At 40.4% G+C, this 20,842-nt stretch overlaps 1 protein-coding gene and 1 long non-coding RNA gene across 3 annotated transcripts in view; one reads left to right on the forward strand and one right to left on the reverse strand.

Moving 5' to 3' along the window:
- Nucleotides 1-4,510: 4,510 nt before the first annotated feature.
- Nucleotides 4,511-20,504, reverse strand: GATM (glycine amidinotransferase). The gene is made up of 9 exons (XM_086320708.1): nucleotides 20,354-20,504; nucleotides 18,714-18,932; nucleotides 12,987-13,182; nucleotides 11,530-11,720; nucleotides 10,281-10,418; nucleotides 9,978-10,142; nucleotides 8,706-8,769; nucleotides 8,137-8,253; nucleotides 4,511-5,557 (listed from the first exon to the last, which is right to left on the reverse strand). The coding sequence occupies exons 1-9, from the start codon at nucleotides 20,420-20,422 to the stop codon at nucleotides 5,445-5,447; spliced, it is 1,272 nt and encodes a 423-aa protein (XP_086176834.1). The 5' UTR covers nucleotides 20,423-20,504; the 3' UTR covers nucleotides 4,511-5,444.
- Nucleotides 19,716-20,842, forward strand: part of LOC147364365 (uncharacterized) — a 42,065-nt gene continuing 40,938 nt past the window's right edge. For both annotated transcript variants that reach the window (XR_015134417.1, XR_015134416.1), the window contains exon 1: nucleotides 19,716-19,877. This is a non-coding gene — a long non-coding RNA (uncharacterized LOC147364365). The remainder of the gene's footprint in view (nucleotides 19,878-20,842) is intronic.

The following is a 20,842-nucleotide window of genomic DNA, read 5'->3' on the forward strand; positions in this document are numbered from 1 at the left end:
TAGCTGGGGGATGATGTAATTTAAGAGAAAATTTTGCTGTTATTGTTGTTAAAATAGGAGAGGTTTGAACATGACCACTTAACCTTTATTTCCTCTTTCTTTTTTAATAAGGAAACTAATACCTATCTTAAAGTTCATTAGAAAGGTCAGATGAGATAAAGTATATTCTGTACCCAGACTGATGCCTAGCTTATGGTAGGTTCTCAATAACTGATATTAATATTCATATATGTTCACTATTTTTTGATAAAAAACCAACAGAGTTCATGCTTCCTACATTACTTTTCTATTAGATTCCTAAACTATCTTATTTAAAATCAAGACTGTACTCCTATTGAGGTTTTTTGGAAGTTGTTAAATAAATTGGAAGTTTACCAGTTGGTCAAGATTTCGTAACTTCAGTAATTTTGATTTTGTAACTCTCTCAGCTTTCCTTCTAGTCTGTGCTTAATCAATTTAGTCTGTCTCCATGTGGGAGCCACTTTCCCTTTAGATCTTTTTCATACTCTTTTAAAACCATAATACAGTGATACCAACCCTTATACAAATGAATCATACAAATCATACACTGATTTGGTGTATTTTGGTGTATATATTTGGTGTATTATTTGGTGAGTTTATTTTTATCCTTACCAGTTTTTTTTAACGTAATTTTTGTGTGTGTGTGTCTTGTACGTCATACATGGAGTTACCATATGACCCAGCAATTCCACTCTGGGTCCACAGGAAGATTTGTACACAAATGTTCATAGCAGCATTTTTCATAATTTCCCCAAAGTGGAAATAACATACATATTCACCAACTGATGAATGGACCAATAAAATGGGAAATAACCACCTAACAGAATTTTGTTGAGCCATAAAGAAGAATGAAGTGCTGACATGAGCCACAAAGTTGATGAAACTTGAAAACATTTTGCTAATGCTAAGTGAAAGAATTCCATCACAAAAGACCAAATTTTGTATGATTCCATTTATTAAATTGGTAGAATAAACAAACCTGTAGAGACAGAAAGTAGATTAGTAGTGGCCTAGGGCTTAGAAGAGAAATGGAGAATGACTGCTAATGGGTATGCAGCTTTCTAGTGGCAGGATACTTTACCGTCTCTTGTTTGATAATCTGGTACCTGGAGTCTCCGTGGATATGTTTCTGTTGAATATTTTGCTGACAGGGTCTAGTCATGCATCTGTCTATCTTTGGTTGTATGTGGTATTTTGTATATGAAATTTTATTTTTAGAAACAATTTGAAGCCTAGATAAATACTATGTTGCCTCAAAGAAGAATTTTGATCGCTTTTTTCCAAGTACCTGGGAGTGCCTGCAATCAAGTAATCACTTTAACCCAGTTCCAAGCTAGAGATTTTCTGGGCTACTCAGATGATTTGAAGCTGAGCTGTAGACAGTGCAAGGACTGGTTCACTTCCACTTTAATTCCTGGTGTGCAACCAGATAGTGTGATTTGGTGAAATTCCCTCAATTTCTTCATCATGCTATTTAGAATTAGCTGTCTAAAGGCTGCACATGATTAGGTACTAAAGTGGATTAAACAAATACTTATCTTTACTTTCCCCTGAAACTGCCCTAAAATGATAGTAATATAATAACAAGGTAAAAACCCAAAAGGACTAAGAGAAGGGAAAAAGAGAGAACAGTGGATGACAGCTGCCCTAAATTTTTGGGGAGTCAGGACAGCTGATGGAGGAGTGATGGCTAATCCAGACAGCATGGTACAGGAAGCAGAGACCAATGTGAGTCAGTTCACCACAGAATCCCACAGAATATGTGTTGTTCCCATTATCAGTTGCCAGGCATGGGGGGCAACAACTTGCATTCATGTTTTATTGTCCATAATATGCACTTACTGTACCACCTCAAGGATACTTGAACTCTCACATGTATTGCCATAGTCTGGTCAGGTGGACCCCTGATCTAATACAACTGAACAACATTTTAATACATTATATTGATGATATTATGCGTGCTCAGTTGCTGTCATGTCCAACTTTTTGTGACCTCACAGACTGTAGTTCACAAGGCTTCTCTGTCCATGGGGTTTTCCAGGCAGGAATACTGGAGTGGGTTGCCATGCCCTCCTCCAGGGGGTCTTCTTCCTGTGGCTCTTGAACGGCAGGTGGATTCTTTACCACTGAGCCACTGGGGAAGCCCTTTATGACCTTAGTAAGGTCTCTTTAGCTTGATCCTCAATTTTTGAGAAAACAATATCATCAGAGGACTTCCCCAGCAGATCAGCAGTAAAGAATCAGCCTACCATGTAGGAGACTTGGGTTCATTCCCAGGTTTGGGAAGATCCTCTGGAGGAGGGCATGGCAACCCACTCCAGTATTCTTGCCTGGAGAATTCCATGGACAGAGGAGCCTGGCAGGCTACAGGCCATGGGGTCACAAAGAGTTGGACGCAACTAAGCATGCATACATACCTATGTAGTTACTAGTTAACACACTATAGTGGTCAGATCCATGAACTTTATTTTTAAAAGGCTATTCCTGAAAGGAATACCTTGCTTTTTGCTAGGAACTAGACCTGCCCTAGCGACATTAGGTATTTTTATTTAAATTTAGTTAGCTGTTTCCCTGAGACAGTGAGTCACACAAGGCTTGGTGTTCCCCAGGAAGAATGGTAACCCACAGTTGCCGACACATGATCTGAAAACCAGGAATCTACGGCAGCGCGTTGTGGGGCTGCTGCATGCTACGGAGCCCAGAGAAGCCACGGGGTTGCGGGAGTGGTGGATGGTGGAAAGAGGCCCGAGAGCAACTGTGTGGTGGAAACCAGGCTGCTTCTGTTCCCCTCCACAACTCCGGCAAGAGAGCACACGCAGAAGCAGTGCTCAAGGACTTTAAATTGACTTTATTAAATCATTCCATTGATCTTTGTTGAAATAATTGTCTTCTTTAATAACCATGCAAAAGGCCATTGGAAGAGACGAGATGAGGAAGAGAAGAGTCCAGGATGGCTTGGCCAACTGAGTCAGTTGTTATATTGTGTTGAGACTGTGATACCTTTGCGCCTCCAGATAATGTCTGCAGACAGTTGGAACAGTACCTGGGTCTCAGGACCAGGCCTAGATTAGAAGGTCCAGGCCTAGGATCTCCCCTCCCTTGTAGACCCTGGGAGTTATTGATGGATACATGGAGGGGAATGCCTGTGCACAGGTGAGATAACCTAGCAGGACCCAGGAGAAAGGAACAGGCCCCAGGCAAGGACCCTGTGAACATCCACCCTTAACAGAGGAAGAAGACAATCCAGTGAGGTGCTCAAATGTCAACAAGAAGAGATGGGAGAAATTGGTGTCTCGGTAACCTGGAAGAGGAGAGACACTGAACGGAATGGTCAGTAAGGCCTGAATAGTGTTGCCTGGAAATGACACTGAGGTCAGGGCTCTCAGAAGTACATTGAAGTAATTAGGTGGAAATCAGATAGCAAGAGATTGAGGACATAAAAGGTGAAAAAGTGGAAAGAGTAATAGATCATTCTTTCTGAAAGCTGAGCTCCAAACAACATTGATAGTTGCCAGAGAAATAGTTTTTGTTTTGAACATTATTTTGAACATGACTATTGGCCAAGAAAACACACACACGCAAGCACATGCAGAGAGCCTGGAGTTATAAGATGATGATAACTGATGTAGCAAGTTCCTAAAAGACAGAAAGGTTCTAATCTAAGGACAGTTGTGTGGATTAGACCTGGTCAGAAGGTTCACCTCTTTTTCTGCAGCAGTGAGAGAAGTGTCTCTATGTAGAGGGCTGAGAGGTAAAGCTGAGTGCTGAGAGGTAAAGCTGAGTGATGAGAGGAAGACACGACTTTTCTCTTTAGAAGCTTAGTTAGTACAGGTAAGGAGAAAAAAGAATTTCACCAGGGAATGCAAACGCAGGTAAACCTATAGAGGCTTGCAGCAGAAAAGCCAACGGCCTCTGTTTCCTCGGTGAAAGATGAAACAATGTGATCAGATAAGAGAGTAAAGTGAAAGTTTGTAATAGCCACTGAGGAGAATGTGGAGGGGTGTCTAATAGAATTGCTGAGTAGTATTTACACCTGGGACTACATACCCTAAATGTGCACCAATCCATAAGATTGTATGGTTTCTAAAGCAGGATTCAGTCCAAGTGTAGAATGGGCAGGTATTTCTGTGGTGTGTGGAAAAAGACACCAGGAATCGAGGGCATGATGGAAGCCCTTTCAAAGTATACTTCCCCATGCCCCCACCTCCACAGAATTTTCATAGGTCAAAATATTGAGCATCTTGAGAATGGAGAGTTTATCCTCTTCCAGGGCCTAGTCCCTTATATTCAGAAGACATTCAGATATTGTTGAATGATTGGATTAATCAATAAATGAAATCTGACTGCTAAACATTTCTAAATACAAGTGTTAGGTTTAAATTTTTATCTACTGGGGATGAATGTATTGATTAATCCAATGCATTAGAATTCTGTTCCAAGAGCTAATTCCCATAACTTAGTTATGCTTAAAATAATTAGACTGATAAAATCCATTCTGTAACACAAAAGTTTATTAGAATAAAAATACATGTACAGTATCCAACATTAAAATTATTTCACATGACATATATGTTTTACCTCCATTAGTTTTGTTTTTTTTAATGCTTTTATAGACTGTGCTTTAAATAATGTGCACATCTGTAAACAAATCTTAGATTACCAAAGTATCCATTAGATACTGAACATGAAAATTTAGGAACTGTAACTTATCGTTATATCCTATTGCACTAAATATTTCTGTAAAATTTTGAACAGAGAAGAAAAAAAAGAGATAAGAATAAATCACTTGAAATGAGGTAAGTTGTATGAAAAGGTTTTTAGTAGCAAATATCACCAATGTTGAGATGAGAAGATTAAAAATATTCATGGAAAATTCACTTAAATGTTTGCATAGTCTAGGTTATTTTTTAAAATGAAAAATTAAAAATGAACAGAATTCCTTATTAGAAAAAGAGACAATTATCTGGTTCTACTTAAGATCTGTATACATTCTGAGTCTTTCATTTAGAAAAAAGAAGTCATACATTCACAAGTTTAGCAAAAAGGAAAAACAAAAGTGAAGATTAGGACCAACATTTCAAGCTGCCTTATGGAAAAGAAAATTAAAAACGGAGGTAGACGGTTAAATGTATTAGTGGCCACGTTACTCAAATGACTAATTTTTGTTTTGGTAGACATTCACCAAATTTTTATGCTTGAAGCCAAACAGTAAAAAATTTAGGAGTAGAGAGTAAGACCTAACACAAATTATTTTCCTTTTATCAGAGAAAAGTAATAAAAAGAACCCAGGCTTAAGACCCCTGTTAAAAATATGATTGTTTAAAGCACTACAGTTGATGCACTTTTTAAAGCAGGAGAATGAACCTTGTCCCTAAGCTTCCTAGGTTTATCTGAGGCAAAGCCCCAAGCCCCAGCAGGCCTGGTCAGTCAAAGTAGGACTGCAGGGTGCCCCGGCGACGGACATCGCAGGTCCAGCAGTGGAAGCCTCCTCCCAGGGAATTGGCGTTACGAATGCTAACCTTAATGGTACTGATACCTGCATGGAAAGAGAGAGACGTGGACGGTTAGATGGACTCGTGTGAAGATTCCCCGATAGAGGTGAGCCTAAAAATGGATAGGAATCCTGCTGTTCTAACCCTTAAATCCACCCCAACCTAGGATAGTCTTTGATTTTTATTTTCACCAATTATATGTCATCTAATCTATTCCACTGCTAATATAAAACCTTCACCAGAAAGTCAACAGAGACTCTGAAGTCTATTTTGTTCTACTGACTATTCACAAGTCAACAGGTTTCATAAGCAGACATATCTGACAAATGGTCAAAAACAATCCAAGTAGTAAAATGTTAAGTCCTTTTAGAATTATGCTTTAATTACTGGGTCAGACTGTTTCTATTTTTACCATGTCAATTTAAGAAAAAAGGAAAATTTAGTCACTTTCAAAAGTTGACTTTACCTACTCACATATAAGCAGAATTTATCTGACACAATTAGCTCAACCAGGCCACCTCAAGGAAATAGTGGAACAGAGCTCATCTGTGTGGTATGGCCATACAGGTGCCAAAGCGCTTCAGCCAATTAGTTTAATCTGGCACTATCTGTACTAACATGGTGATGATATACATGGTGCAAGCAACCAATGGCATTTAGGAAGAATCTCTTGTGTTTGGCATAACTGGATTTTAAAAAGAAAATCTATTCTCCTCTCTCTCCAGGAACCCATTATTTTGAGAGGGAAGCTAAACTACAGAGTTGCTAAAAAGGGTCCATTGGTATAGTCAGAAAGGCAGCATGAGTCATCCAGAAAGCCTTTTCTGAGAAAGTTAGACTGAGCAGGACTTTGAAAAATAAAAATAGGGTTTTGACATGGGTTAAGCAGAGGGCTTTTAACCACAAGCATATGTTTCCTGATAGAAAGACATACCTATCAGTCAGATGGCTAGCCGTATGAGCCCTAAATTGGAGAGAATTCAATTTGCTTTAACAAGTTCCCGATGTTAAAAAAGATTTTATTAAAAATAAAACTATATGGCTTCCCTGATGGCTCAGTGGTAATGAATCTGCCTGCCAATGAAGGAGATATGGGTTTGATCCCTGGTCTGGGAAGATCCCACTTGCCGTGAAGCAACTAAGCCTGTGGGCCACAACTATTGAACCGGTGCTCTAGAGCCCAGGAGCCGCAACTACTGAAGCCCGTGCGCCCTACAGCCTGTGCTCTGCAACGACAAGCCACCACAATGAGAAGCCAGCGCACTGCAACTGGAGAACAGCCCCTGCTCACTGCAACTAGAAAAAAGCCTGTGTAGCAACAAAGACCCAGCATGTCAAACAAATAATAAAATTTTTTAAAGTTATAAATCAAATATTTGGTACTTTATAATATTTTAAGTTGCGAAACTATAAAATCTTAATGGATAAGGAAACGTAACCCAAGCAATTAAAAGCCAGAGGAGAAAAGTGGCATAGCATTAGGGGTGAAATAATTAGGTTGGGTTCAATCTAAAACTAATAGGCTAATCCTTTTTGACTGATACTTCTTTAAAGAGAGATGTTTCAAAGAGGCAAACAATCTCTTCTGAGTAGCATACCTGAAATATAACACATAAAACATGACTTGATTTCAACAAGTGTACTGCCTGGCTTTATTTAACAAATATGTGTTAATGTTAAATATGTAATATGTCAAATAGAATGATACAGAGTGATAAACACACACACTTCTGCACCCTGATAACAGCCATATGAAAATTCTTTCAACACTTTCTCAGTATAGAATAACTGGTCTAAATTTTGAATACCAGGAAAACCAAACGCCCACCCAAGTAATAACTAGTCCTGCTTTTTTAGTTCAAAGCTGAAATGATTTACTGACACTCTTTATTTCATTTGTTTGTTCACATTGCTTATCTAAGTTACTTCTGTATTTGTATCCTTATATGTCCTTTAAAATATGTAATGACAATTAAATTACTTTTAAAGGATCCCGACAATTTGTTTTTTAAAATAATTTTTTTGCCTGCCGTGGATATGGTGAATGGGGGTTACTCTCTAGTTGCGATGCTCAGGCTGCTCACTGGGGGGTTTCCTCCTGTTGCAGAGCATGGGCCCTAGAGTGTGCTGGCCTCGGTAGTTGCAGCTCCCGGGCTCTAGAGCAAGGCTCAGTGGTTGTATTGCACAGGCTTAGTTGCTCCGTGGCAAGTGGGATCTTTCTGGATCAGGGATTGAACCCATGTCTCCTGCACTGGCAGGTGGATTCTTTGCCATTGAGCCACCAGCAAAGTCCAACAATTTCTTACTTGGGAAAGAGACAAACCATCTATGTGCTCATCTGCAAAGGGGTAATTCTCCACCCTTGGGCACCAGGAGGTTAGATAAGTCATAGAAGATTGATATATTATTGCCAAGGGGTATCTAAGGAGCCCGGGATGCATTTCCAACCTTTTGAGATTGTGACTGTTGGAAACAAATATACTGTCCATTTATGAAATAATAACGTGGTACTTCTAAAAAGAATAGAAATTTAATTAACTAAATCACACATCAGACCTATCATGTCACTTCTTATCATTTAATATTTTCAAACATGGCAATGTGTTTCATTTATTGTACATACCCAGCTTTTCAAACATCTTCTGAATTGGGACCTCGTTGGCATCCACCATAACGCGCTTTTCATCTAGCATTAAGACATTCATGGAAAGCCATTTGGAGGACATCCAGAGTGGGTGATCTAAAAATAGCAACAACTGTTAAATCATGTCTGCTGCCATTCTTGGTTAAAGCAAAGAAGGTTCGAAAGGGAAGAATATTCAAGTGACAGCTCAATTCTTCCAGTATTTCAGTTTCCCTGTGAAGTTTTATTTTAATTCTAAGGCTGTCTGTAAAAGTTAAGAATCAACACACATTTGAATTTCAAATGTTGTCTTTAAAAAGTCGTTTCTTGCTTTCTGTGATGTTGCTTTATACTGATTTTTCCTGTATTTTCAATTTCATTTTCTATGGAAGGAGAGGCTGTGAACACAAGTCTAGCTTTGTTCTAGTACCTGTAGCCCCAATCACCAATTTATTCCTTACTGGGAAAACATTCTAAATTGCTAATATGTGGGCTGCTGTCTATAGGTGGAAGATGCTTGGCCACTGAAGTAATCATTGTAGGCTATGAGTACACAAAAGTAAACATACCATCTGGGATGATTGGTGTTGGAGGAGTAACTATGGTCCATCCTGCTTTCTTGAAAAGATCAATCTGCAAGACCAAAAAAAACCCCCCAAACCCAAAGAGATTTAAATCTTTAATAGATACTATTCTTATTCTTGACCTCCAGTAGTCCTTATGATTAACAGTTCTTTTTGAGACTCTGTTTTCTCAAATGTCAAAATTAAAAAATTAAAATTTCAAAACACTTGGATGATTTTTTCTGAATCTTAGTTAAAATGTACACAAAATCCTCAGATTGCCAGATTAAAGTTAAAAAAGTAAGAGAAAAGTTAAAAGCTTTAAAAAATGTTCTTGTGCTTTTCACAGGTTTCAGAGATTTGAAAAAACCAAAGACTCTTTCTTTGAGAAATTCTCATTAAAATGAAAATATTTCCTATTTATAAGAACACAGAATATGACTATGTCAAACCCAGAGTCCATCCACTTCACAGTCTGTCACCTTGCATCTGTGATCATGGTATAAAAACAGATGTTAGGAGTATACTCCCAAAGAACCGCAACTGTTCTTAGTGACCTATTACAACCCAACCATCCCTAGGATCACGTACCCACTTAGTATGTCAATAAATAATGTCTTAAAATATTTACTGTATATAATTTACATAAAATGAAATGAATAGGTAATTGTTGTCATTGGGTCTAAACATATGGAATGGAAATGAACAGTGATATGGTAAAATAGTTAATTTCACAATGGTGTACTGCAACCCAAAAATAGCACAAAATCACTCACCGCCCAACTGGAAGTAGAGGGTAGTGGGCAGAGGTAGGAGGCTGCAGGAGCAGCAGCTCCATTTCTCCCTGCAGGGTGGAGGTGGGGGGCTGAAAGGGTCCCCACTGGAGAGGGAAGAAGACACCCACTACCCAGTGGTGTGACCCCAGACATGCAGAGATCATCTTGTTTGCAATTCAGCTGCTGAGGAACCTCACCTGCAAGTTATGAGTTAATACTACTCTGTTCAATAAAACACACACAAATGCCAAAATTGAGGCTCTGACAGCAGCAAGCAGCCAAAGTTAAAGTCTAATTATCACAATTACAAATGTATATTTCTGTGTTGGACATTCTGTAGTAAATGTAACATAAGCAATCCAGTGTTTGATCATAATACTATTGAGCATTGCTGACTGTCATTTAGAACCATTAGGAATCATGGAAGTGCTTAAAATAAAAGTGGCAATTCCTTCAGTTGCCAGACTCTATTCGTTTTCCAGAGTCCTAAGAACTCCCCTACCTGGTGACATGGTCGGTCAGGGTTGGAAAGCACAAGACCAGGCCCAATGATATTGAAGGTGGCGTCAATGTGCATTGGATTGGGGTCTTTAAAGGAAACAATGTGCACTCTGTAGTCTGGAGCCAGATGCTTACGCATCCATTCAATGCCCATGTAGTTTGTAACCTGAAAATAGAGAGAGACATAAGCCTGTAAAAACTTGGTTCTGTGTTTAGATAAGTAAAAACAGGGTGAAAATATTTTAATTTGGAAATTTAAAATATAATAGTAAAGCGAGAAATTTCCAAGGCAGCCTTTGTCAACCTGGCTTCTTTGTACGAAGATATCTCTTCCAGCTCGAATGAAATCAGCAGCATCAAAGCATGGCTCAAACTCAGTTGTCACAAACTTTCCCTGAGCAGCCAATTTGTGTCTGTCTTCTACAGAATGGATGGGGTAATCCTAATTGGAACAAGAATGGACACACACAATGCATTGGTTCATGAGGAAATGATTCATAGGGCCTTTATCATTAAGGAATTAGTTCAATGTCACCATTTCCCCCAATATTACTACCCTGTTCTAGACTAAAACATGCCTGGGAAGATGCAGGCCTATGCTAAGCAAACCAAAATAAACAAAACTAACAAGAAAGAAATTTAAAAACTAGTCGAGACAAGTTTCTGATATTCAATACTTAGAAGCAAGTGATACAGAGGAATACAGATGAAAATATTCCATAACCCATACGTTGACTTATGAAGCTATCCACAGTATTGAAAATCAACAGGATGAAGCCATTCTGTTCTTTTAGAAAAGGAATTTGGCCCTGAGCCTAACTCTTATCATAAAATGAATTGCCATGCATCCCCAACTAAATCTGATTGGGTGTGTATATTGGGTAACACATTCATTACTTACTTCTTTTTTTTTTTTTACTTTTTTGGCTACTCCATGCAGCATGTGGGATCTTAGTTCTCTGACTAGGGAATGAACCTGCACCCCCTGAATTGGAAGCATGGAGTCTTAACCACTGGACCACCAGGCAAGTCCCACTTACTTCTGTCTTTAAACTCATAGAAGGTTTAAAGAAATTTTGACTTTTTGATTCTTTGCGTACGTGATCAAATAGTAAGTGATCTAATAAGGGACATATATGCTTCCTTTTACTGTAAATATGGCCTACAGACCAAGTTCTTTTTCTAGATGAGGATGAAGTTCAGCCTAGTGACTCTTCTGTCTCCACCAATGAATAGGTACGTGTCTTTAGGCAAGTATTCTTCCCTGTAATGGAATGAATATATTCCCTCATAGGGTTGTGAAAGATAAACAGGACTGAAGAGGTAAATAAAGTGCTGAGCTCAAGATCTGGCACATGGTTAACAACAGTAAGTGCTAGCTATGATCACAGTATCATTTACTCTTCTTTTCATCATAAGACAATCATTTATTGAAAAGTAGGTGATCTCAGTTTCCGAAATACATAATAAATAAAAGGTAACAGAGAATCTCTCAGTCTCTGTGGATTATTTAGAAAAGTTACTAATAAGCTTTCCTACAATTGAGGACTTACTTGGTCATAAAGCTCATCAGCCATTGTGGGCTTAGGAGCCGTTGTCCACTTGGCCCCACGGCGGAAGTAGTCTTTGATAATTGTTCTGTATGCACGGTACTCAAAGAAGCGAGCGCGCCAGGCCATGGGAGCCTCGATAATCTCATTTCCCACAACTATCAGGATGTCTCGAGGCATCGCACCATATAAACCTGTGAAGCCAGAAAATTCCAGAGCAACCTCAGTGATGCTGATTTCCAAGACAGAAGAGTCTATATAATATGATCCTTTTCTTTGGTAAAAAATAAATAAATAAAAATTACAGAAAACTTATATGTGTATAATATATATAATTACATGCACATGAAAAATATTAAATGATACATGCTAGATAATGTTAATATGAATTCTGTATGGGGATGATGAAGCCAAAAAAAGAAGAAAGGAAGAAAAAAAGAGGAAAAAAAAAAGCACCTCTTGTTTGAAGAGGTATCAAACCACCAGTTTTCACCTTTTGTTAACTCCTAACAGTGTTTTTCGGAGAAGGCAATGGCACCCCACTCCAGTACTCTTGCCTAGAAAATCCCATGGACAGAGGAACCTGGTAGGCTGCAGTCCACGAGGTTGCTAAGAATCTGACATGACTGAAAAGACTTCACTTTCATTTTTCACTTTCATGCATTGGAGAAGGCAATGGCAACCCACTCCAGTGTTCTTGCCTGGAGAATCCCAGGGACGGGGGAGCCTGGTGGGCTGCTGTCTATGGGGTCGCACAGAATCGGACACGACTGAAGCGACTTAGCAGTAGCAGCAGCAACAGTGTTTTTCAGGGAATATCAGTACTACAAGATGAAAACTGGGCCAAGGATCACTTTTACAACTGTAAATTAGAACACTGAACTTACAGACAAGAACAATCTTGCAAGAATGTCAGTTAAAAATAAGATGGGAATGTTTCTGTCCCCCCCACTTTAAACAAATTTTTACATTTTAATTTTAAACTCATTCACATGTTTTTCATGTTCTTTGCTCACGATTTTTTTTTTCTTGCATTCAAGGCACTTCTAGGATTGGTCTCCTGCTGCTGATGTACATGCAGTGGTAAGCAGTAAACTAGAGGTGTGTGGGGATCCACTAATTTGTAGTGAAAGTATTCCCACCATGTTCTGTTCCCCTTTTAATTTCTGTTCTTGAGGAAAATTAAAATGGAATCCACTGTTCTTATGAAAGGAAATGCTCAGGAGGTTTAGAAAAAACTTCTGCTTCTTTTAAGGAGACTCTAGATTTACAATGGAGTTGAGAATGTGTACATCTCAATCTTACCAAAAAGAATTAAACTGTCCCTAAATAATCCTTAAAGTTTCGAAAGATTATTAAAACAAAGGAATCTCTGAGAAATAATCAGAGCTTTCCCCTTACATGTTGAGAAAAATGAAAAACTTTAAACATTAGCAGTTTAAATAATCAACATGACTTACCCGTAGACTCAAAATCAGGAGTTTTATACTTCAGTGACCAGTCAATGGGGTCAGGCCTCCTCACTGTCACTCCTTCCATTTTTAAAATATTGCACATTTCTTCAATTTCAGCAACAGCCTTTTGCAAATGATCTTTGGGAAAATAACTGCCCCCATACTTTTGGTAAAAAGGCCAGTGCTTGTCATATGTGTTGGCCTAGCACCAGAAGAAAGTAAATGAAACTTAACAGGAAAAAAATACAACTCAAAATAGGTTCATAGGTTGTGAACAGTAATTTGTATAACTTAAAAGAACTAAGACTGAGACTACATCTGGTCTAGTGTTCATCCCCAGAAACAAGCACACTTGACTGACTCTCTGGGGAGATAATCAATATTTGTTGAACGAAGATCTCTAAATTCTCTTGATGTTTTGAGAGCTTTTCTTCCTTCTGCCTGAGATCTCATGCCTTACCACGCACAGCATGTCTGCCCTCACAGGGGCTTGGAGTGCTCCTGGGCCAGTGTTCACGTGCTACATAAACAAAACAGGACACGGTGCTCCCAATGGACAGTTGCAATGAAGTCAAGTAAGAGAACAAACAGAAGAGATAAAGAGAATAAAAGCACACTTACAGAAGATAAAACCGTGGGCTGTCCATGCATCCCAGAATTTTGTCTAAAAAACAGCACTTCAGAAAAATAGGACACTGTAGAAAAATAGGACACTGCTCCCTTAAAGGTTAGGGACATGCTCTCAAATATGCTTTGTTTTTCTCTTAAAAATCCATTCGTGATTATTTTCTCATTCAACAGAATCACTACTTGGCAAAACTGTGCAGCGATACAAGGCTGCTTTTAGTGTTTCCTGTCCTTCCCTGCCAACATGTCTCTCCCCACCACAGTGCTTCTCTCCCCAATCCATCCAAGCTCTCCTATTGCTTCAGGTCTTTCACCATAAAAAGAAGTGATCTGATACGCAAATTCACAAATTTTTAAGTAGCTGAAAAAAAAAAAAGCTTAACATTTAGGAAGTGTCTAAGGGCTATATATGCATATTAAAAGACAACTGAATGGAAAGAAGTTGAATGTTTTAAAAATGCTCAATCAATTGCCAAAAATTACTATTGAATTAGGGTAGGTAACAACTGTAAAATGTTGGTTTTCAAAAGTATAAAACTCTGAAGGCTTTTGTGTTCAGATTGTTTTGCCTGTGCCAACTTCTCAGTCAAATTAAAGAAATATGTTGGGGAATGTAGGGGATACATATGGATATAATTTATCAAGACAGAAAAAGCAGAATTCCACTCAGAAGATCCAAATGCTAAGAAAAAGCCTTGGACCTTCATCAAAAGATTGGCAAATCAATGTACATTTGTATGTCTTAAGTTTTAAAAAAAAATGTAAGCTGGTGTTTTTAAAATGTTTCTTTGTATTACTGATTAACCAGACAACTATGAGTCCTAATCATGTCCTATAAGGTTTCCATCACCAATCAGACAATTTCAGACAGTGGTTAAGTGCCATAAAGAAGGAGAAATTGGGTAATGAGATAAGACTGTCTAGATGTCTAGCTCTTTAATGTCAAAGACCAAATCTTTTCCAGATTTTATGTCTCTACTTCCACTTTCATCTCAGCCTGATAAATATCAAACATATGGAAGCAGACCTGCCTCTTGTCAGTTCAACATCTAGGTTCACATCAATTAGGCTGGAGCTGAGCCTACTGGAGATGGACTAAAAATCTGAAAAACAGGTCTTCAGCAAACAGGGAGAAGCCAGTGAAGCTGAAAAACAGGGGCTGGCAAACTCAAGTCCATGGGCCAAACCCGGACTGCTGCCTGTTTTTTGTCGATAAAGTTTTATGGAGCACAGACACACACACATTCATTTCCACATTGTCTGTGGTGGGTTTGCACCACCGTGGCAGAGTTGAGAGTGATGTGACAGAGACCTATGTGTACAAAGCCTGAAACAATTATCTAGCCCTGTACAGAAAAAGCTTGTCAAGCCCTGTCTAAAGGATCACTTAGTTGCTTTCATTTTGAGCAAACAATAAGCTCAAATTCTGGCCCATAAACAATGTTATCAAAATTAAAAATGTGAGTACTTTTTAAGATCAATCCACTCTTTAAAAAAAAAAACAAAAACAAATTAAGAGCACTCTACTGTTTTCTACTCCTAGGAAGTCCTGCAGTGGCAAGCAGAGGAAAGGATAATAATGGCTCTTTATTTTCCTCTCAGACACATCCTGGTACTACTCATCCATTCACTGCTTCCTCCTTCTCATGCCAGGCACATCTCTTACAGTCCACCAGGGGACAAGAAGCCTTTGAAAGTTTCACACTGGGTAACAGCAGAGGCGCGGCCGTGTTGTCTCACGGGACACATTCCAGAGTAGCCCATGTGACTATTTGTGCAGAGTGGAGCTTGCTTGATAAAGTAAAGTAAACTTTCCTGGGAGAAAAAAAGTTATTTGAACAAGTGTGAATTCTCTTGTGTAGCTCAAACTCTGGCTAAAGGTTGGACAAAGTCTAAATGATCAGGACAGACTACATTTTCCAAGAGACAGTTGGAAATTATTTACACTTCCTTTAGAACCCTGATAAATGAGTTAGCAATCATTTACTAAGTGTCTGCAAGATTTAAAAAAAACACTATAATAAATGCTTAGCATGTGATTTTTTAATAATCTGTTGCAGAGATGTGGCTGTATTCCTAGAAACTGGATAGTCATTCAGAGCCTAAAATCCTTCAGAGGTATTTGCCAAATAAATTTTAAACACTGTCTTTGGAAGGTTAGGAAATCTCAATATTAACTTATTATTTATCCAGCTGCAAACTTACATGACATTAACCTTGATCGACTTTATATTTTTAAAATTTAGTCCTTTCATCAAGGGCATTATTTAAAAAAAAAGCAAAAGCAAAAAACACATATTTGATCGAAAGTATTCACTATGTTTTGCAGAATAAAAAGCCATACAGCTTTCAAAACTTGTGCTTCCTGATGACTATCTTCCTCATTCCCATAACATTTCTCTAGCACTTATACCTTCCAGCATATCTTATGCTATAACTACCTATAGTTTACTACATTATTTTATATTTTACTGGTCCCAAACTGCTTTATATAGCTGTCATTTTCCTCCAACTAGAAGGTAAGATGTTGCCTTCTAGTCTTAGATTTAATTTCTTCTCTCTCAATACCTAGTTTCATATGTGGCATAAAGCAGAAATAACCAGAGAAATGAATGAAATCAGTACTGCTAATGCTACTACTATTTACAATTATTACATCCTCAATGGACTTGGCAAACTGCATCCATACAACTATAATGAGCTGTAGTTTTTTCCTTTAAAAATAATTCACATCTAACCCTTTACCTTCGTATTTAATCTCACTGGATGAATAGCAAACCATTTAATATCTTCATTTTAGTGAGGCCCAGAAATTTGTGGAATCAAGATCACAAGGTCAAACAGCTGATTCATTGAGATTAGCTAATAAGCTTTTATCAGATAACTAATTCAGTCCTGGTCTCCTGACTTTAGCCTAGCACACCTTCCAAAAGCCCATGAAATTCCAAAATATAAGGTCATAAATCAAATAACAAAGAACTCAAAATAATGTCTTAGAAGTCCAATCCCATAAGATCACATGATATAAAAGTCAATCATTCTAAAGACAAATAGAAGGATAAACTACACCTGAATTTGACATTTAATTTCATCCAGTCCACTTCAGTATTCTTGCCTGGAGAATTCCATGGACAGAGGAGCCTGGCGGGCTACAGTCCATGGGGTCGCAAAGAGTCGGACACAATTGCGTGACCAACACAATTAAAATGGTTAGGTGATGAGAAGTCCTTCTAAGAAAAGACTTTTAAAAGATCATGCCCCTTTTTAAAACATGTGGATGGTACATAAATTCGTCTGTTCATCAAATTTCACATATCAGAACCAAAGGTAGTTTCAGAACAATCAGAAGCCTTCTCTTCAAGGTCTAACTCAAGAATTATTTTCTTCCTTTAGGAAGACTTCCTAATTGTCCAGCACTTGGTCACCATTTTTCCCTTTCCTCTCCTGACACTTGAATTCAACTGCCTTGTCAGTTAGTTACCATAAGATACACAGTAACAATTTCAGTTGCTAAACATAAACATCATAAATATCCTCTCTCCAGACGGAAAGGAAGTTTTTTTGTTCTAGTAACTCTGAAGCCCTGATACAAGATAGGCAACATATCTGATGATGATGATTTCTGTTTAATTCCTCAACCCACCTTACAAATAATATGTTAACATTCAGGAGGAATTTAAGTGTACCGAAGATATATTCATAACCTATTATTAATGGAAGCCTAGACTGTGCCTGCAGTGTGGATGGAACTGTTATGCCGTATATAATGAGAACACCAGCCCACAGAGGCTCTGGTCATAAAAATATTACAAATAAAGAGCACTATGAGTTTTTAAAAGAGAAGATATTACTTGTTGCCAGGGAAATCTTGGAAGGCTTCGTGGGAGGTGCCATGGGAACTAGGAAGGAAGAGGAGGAGGTTTAAACTGCAGACAAAAGGAGTGCAGGAAGGTATGTGGGAGAGTTCTGTGTGGAAGCAAAGGCCTGAGGCTTGTTTGGGGAACAGTGAATAGTCTAGTTTGGTTGTTTATATGGTTATCTTAGAAAGTCTGCTGAAAACTGGGGGAAATTACTAAGAGGCGAGAGGCTGGCAAAATAGAGGACTGACAGAAGCAGATGAGTAACAACACTGAATTCTGGTTTTAAAAAATCACTCTGACAGAAGCTGGAGGTGGTTTAGATAGTACAGCAAGTAAGGGAGACCAGTTAGGAGTTAACTTCCCTGGTGGCTCAGATGGTAAAGAATCTGCCTACAATGTGGGAGACCCGGGTTCAGTCCCTGGATTGGGAAGATTCCCTGGAGAAGGAAATGGCAACCCACCCCAGCATCCTTGCTGGAAAATGACATGGACAAAGGAGCTTGGTGGGCTACAATCCATGGGGTCACAAAGAGTTGGACACGACTGACTGACTAACACACACACAATACAGTTAGGAGTTAAGTGCAACAGTTCAGGCAGCAGATGAGATCCTGACCTAAGGTAGTAGCAGAGAGATGGAGCTAAGGTTCATTTTGACAAAAGTCTTGTTAGATCTTGGAGAATGGATGTGCAGGATGTGACTGAAGGAGAACTAAAAGATGATTCTTTGATGTTTAGCTTGAATAAATAGGAATGCTAAAAGCTGAAAGAAAGGAATGAAGAAGGCCCCAGTTTCGCAGAGTGGCTGGTAGCTGAACTCACATATGCCACATTTCAGGTCTGGTGGCAACATCCAATAAGAAATTTAGCGTGTTTATATGGACAGAATTTAGGAGAGAGATCTGGACCAGAGTGAACGTGTGGAATGAAACTGTGAGAACAGCTATAAGTGAAATTCGGTTCAACCCCAACATTATAGACAGTAAAAGAAGGTGATGTGAGAAACAGTGAAAAAACTAATATCCACTCCCCCACGCTCAGAAAAGGTCTCACAGAACCTGAAGGGAGGGAGTAATCCCTGGAGTAAATGATGTCAAATACTGCAGAGATGCCAAGTAAGGTAACATCAGTCACTGGATTTGGGTGGTCCTGAGTAAGCTAGAGAGAATGCATTTCCAGAGGAGTGGGGGCAGAAGCCAGACGGCAGACAGTGAACCCACACAGACATGGGAAACCCTTGCTTTACCTTCACCTCCACAGTGAACGGTGGAACACAGGCATTTTCTGCTCTGCCCACGATCACTTCCTCTAAGGGGTCCCATTCGTTGAAAGAGGAGACAGGGCAGTCCTTGGGCAGAGGATCAGTGGCCTTGTCATCAGCTGCACAGGAATTCCGGGAGGAAGCCGTAGCTGCCTGGGTGCTCTGGAAAGTTCGCTGCACCCATCCCGTTACAGTTCTTCCAAGCTTCCAAGAACAAAGCAGAGATTATTGTGTGGTCCTGTACAGTACTTGTGGGAGGGAGAAGCAGAAGTGGGATGAAAACCCAGGCTAACACAGTCAGGCATTTAAAATCTTTGCAGAGAATGTAAACTGAGATGTTAGCCTATTGGTGGGTAGTGGGGTTACAGGAGATTGTACTTTCTTGTTTATTTATACATGTACCTTTAAACCTATTTTTTTTTTAGTTGGAATAACTCTTTAAAACTCCTCAGAATATTTTGTCCCTAAAGACCATACACCCTAATTTATATCTCAGAATAGTTTTCTGCAATCAAGCTTTAAGCACTTATTCTGTGGGTGATGGGTCACCCTTCTTCCCAGAAAGCCAGGGAAAGCAACCTCCCTGCCAAGTCCAGCTGGGGGAGGGAGCCTCCAGATCAAAGGTTACTAATATTAAAGTTTCCCCACCTCCTCAAATGAAAATATAGAAACATTTGTAAAGGACTTTATCTTTTAGAATAATCAGTTTCAAGCCACAAATTTCTCCTCACTGACATACACTTCACATTCTTTGGCACTGCAATTATGAGAGAGTGACCAAGTGCCACGGGCTGCATTTTGCAGATGGTCCATAGTACCCTAGCCAAGATAAGGATTAACTAACCCAGGTACAAATTTAAACGACTGGAAAGGAAATCTAAGAACTTCAGAAAAGCCTTTTGAAAATGTAGAGCCTATAACTTCTAGAGGAGGGAGAGTCCCTTAAACGCAGGACAAACCTCGCCCTCCCTCCGCCCCCAAATCTTTGTTAAAAGTCTTTGGAAGGAGACAGAAGGGGAGCCAGGTTGGAGACCAAAACAAGAGGGAGTGACAGCTGTTCTGAAGCCAGTTGCAGGGGGAAGCCAAACAGCCCGACTATTCCAGCCCCAGGAGCTAGGGAGGGTCTGCAGGCGCGTGCCTGCATATCAGGTAAGCAGAGGGCAGGACCCGCCAGAAATCTGGGTGAAGATCGAACTCGCTCCGACTCCTCTCGCGTCGCAGGACTTGGAACGGGCCTGCTCGCTCCCCCTCTGTCCCCGAGCCCCACCCCGCCCCTTCTCCCGTCAGTCCGCTCTGCACCCCTGCCGAGCTCTCTGCCTACCCCCGGCGCCCCCACCCCCGAGCCCACCCTTTCACTCAGAGGTGTTGCTTTTCACCCCACCCCCATCCGGTTGGGGAGGGCGGCGCCCCCTGCTCAGACAGCAGCTGTGTCCACCGGGTGTGGCCCCAACGCACGCCCCCTTCCCCAGGGACACCGCCGAGCTCCCGGCAGGCGGCGGAGGCTCTTGAAGCGGAGCTTCCGAGGGGACCCAGAAAGGACACGGTCGGGCAAAGCTGGCGGGGGACATCGAGGGAAGGAGAGGGGGAGAGCACGCGGCCGCCGGACGAGGCGGCGGCGCACGCACCCGAGACCCGATGTAGTGCAGCGCTTCGGCACCGCGGCTCCCGCCGCGCAGACACCGCACCCGCAGCATCGCCCCGCGCCCGCCTGGTCCTCACGCCGACCGTGTCCGGAACTCGGCTGCCTCCGCCCGAGCCTTCTGAGAGCGCGCCCGCGGCGGGGTGTCCTGGCGCACGGCCTTTTGTAGCCTCGCCCCGCCCCGGCCGCCCCCCGTGCGCCCCATTGGCTGCCGGGAGCAGGTGGCGGGGCCGCCAGAGTTAGGAACTGCGCGGACCGCGGGGGCGCGGGGGCGCGGGGGCGAGTCGGCGAGACCTTCGAACTGACCTTTTGTTAGCCTGTTGATCCGCCCACTGACTTGTGCAGTGGCCTGTCGGGGCCCCCCGAACGACGGAGAGGGGGACGCTACTTCTGAGGAGGTTATGTAATGATATATATATATATAATTTTAAATTCACATTTATGGATTTAAATATGCAAAGAATGAGTACAGCCT

The sequence above is a fragment of the Bos grunniens genome, chromosome 10 (genome assembly GCF_055505025.1).
Source record: "Bos grunniens cultivar Pamir isolate PY7600 chromosome 10, Bosgru_T2T1.0, whole genome shotgun sequence".
NCBI lineage: Eukaryota > Metazoa > Chordata > Mammalia > Artiodactyla > Bovidae > Bos > Bos grunniens.

What these genes read in the sequence shown, in the direction of transcription:
- GATM (XM_086320708.1), bottom strand. Translation starts at nt 20,422, where the DNA reads ATGCTGCGGGTGCGGTGTCTGCGCGGCGGGAGCCGCGGTGCCGAAGCG. An exon ending in CGTTCACTGTGGAGGTGAAG is followed by an intron (nt 13,183 to 18,713) that starts GTAAAGCAAGGG and finishes TTCTGGTGCTAG; the next exon opens with GCCAACACATATGACAAGCA. An exon ending in TCCTGATTTTGAGTCTACGG is followed by an intron (nt 11,721 to 12,986) that starts GTAAGTCATGTT and finishes CTGGCTTCACAG; the next exon opens with GTTTATATGGTGCGATGCCT.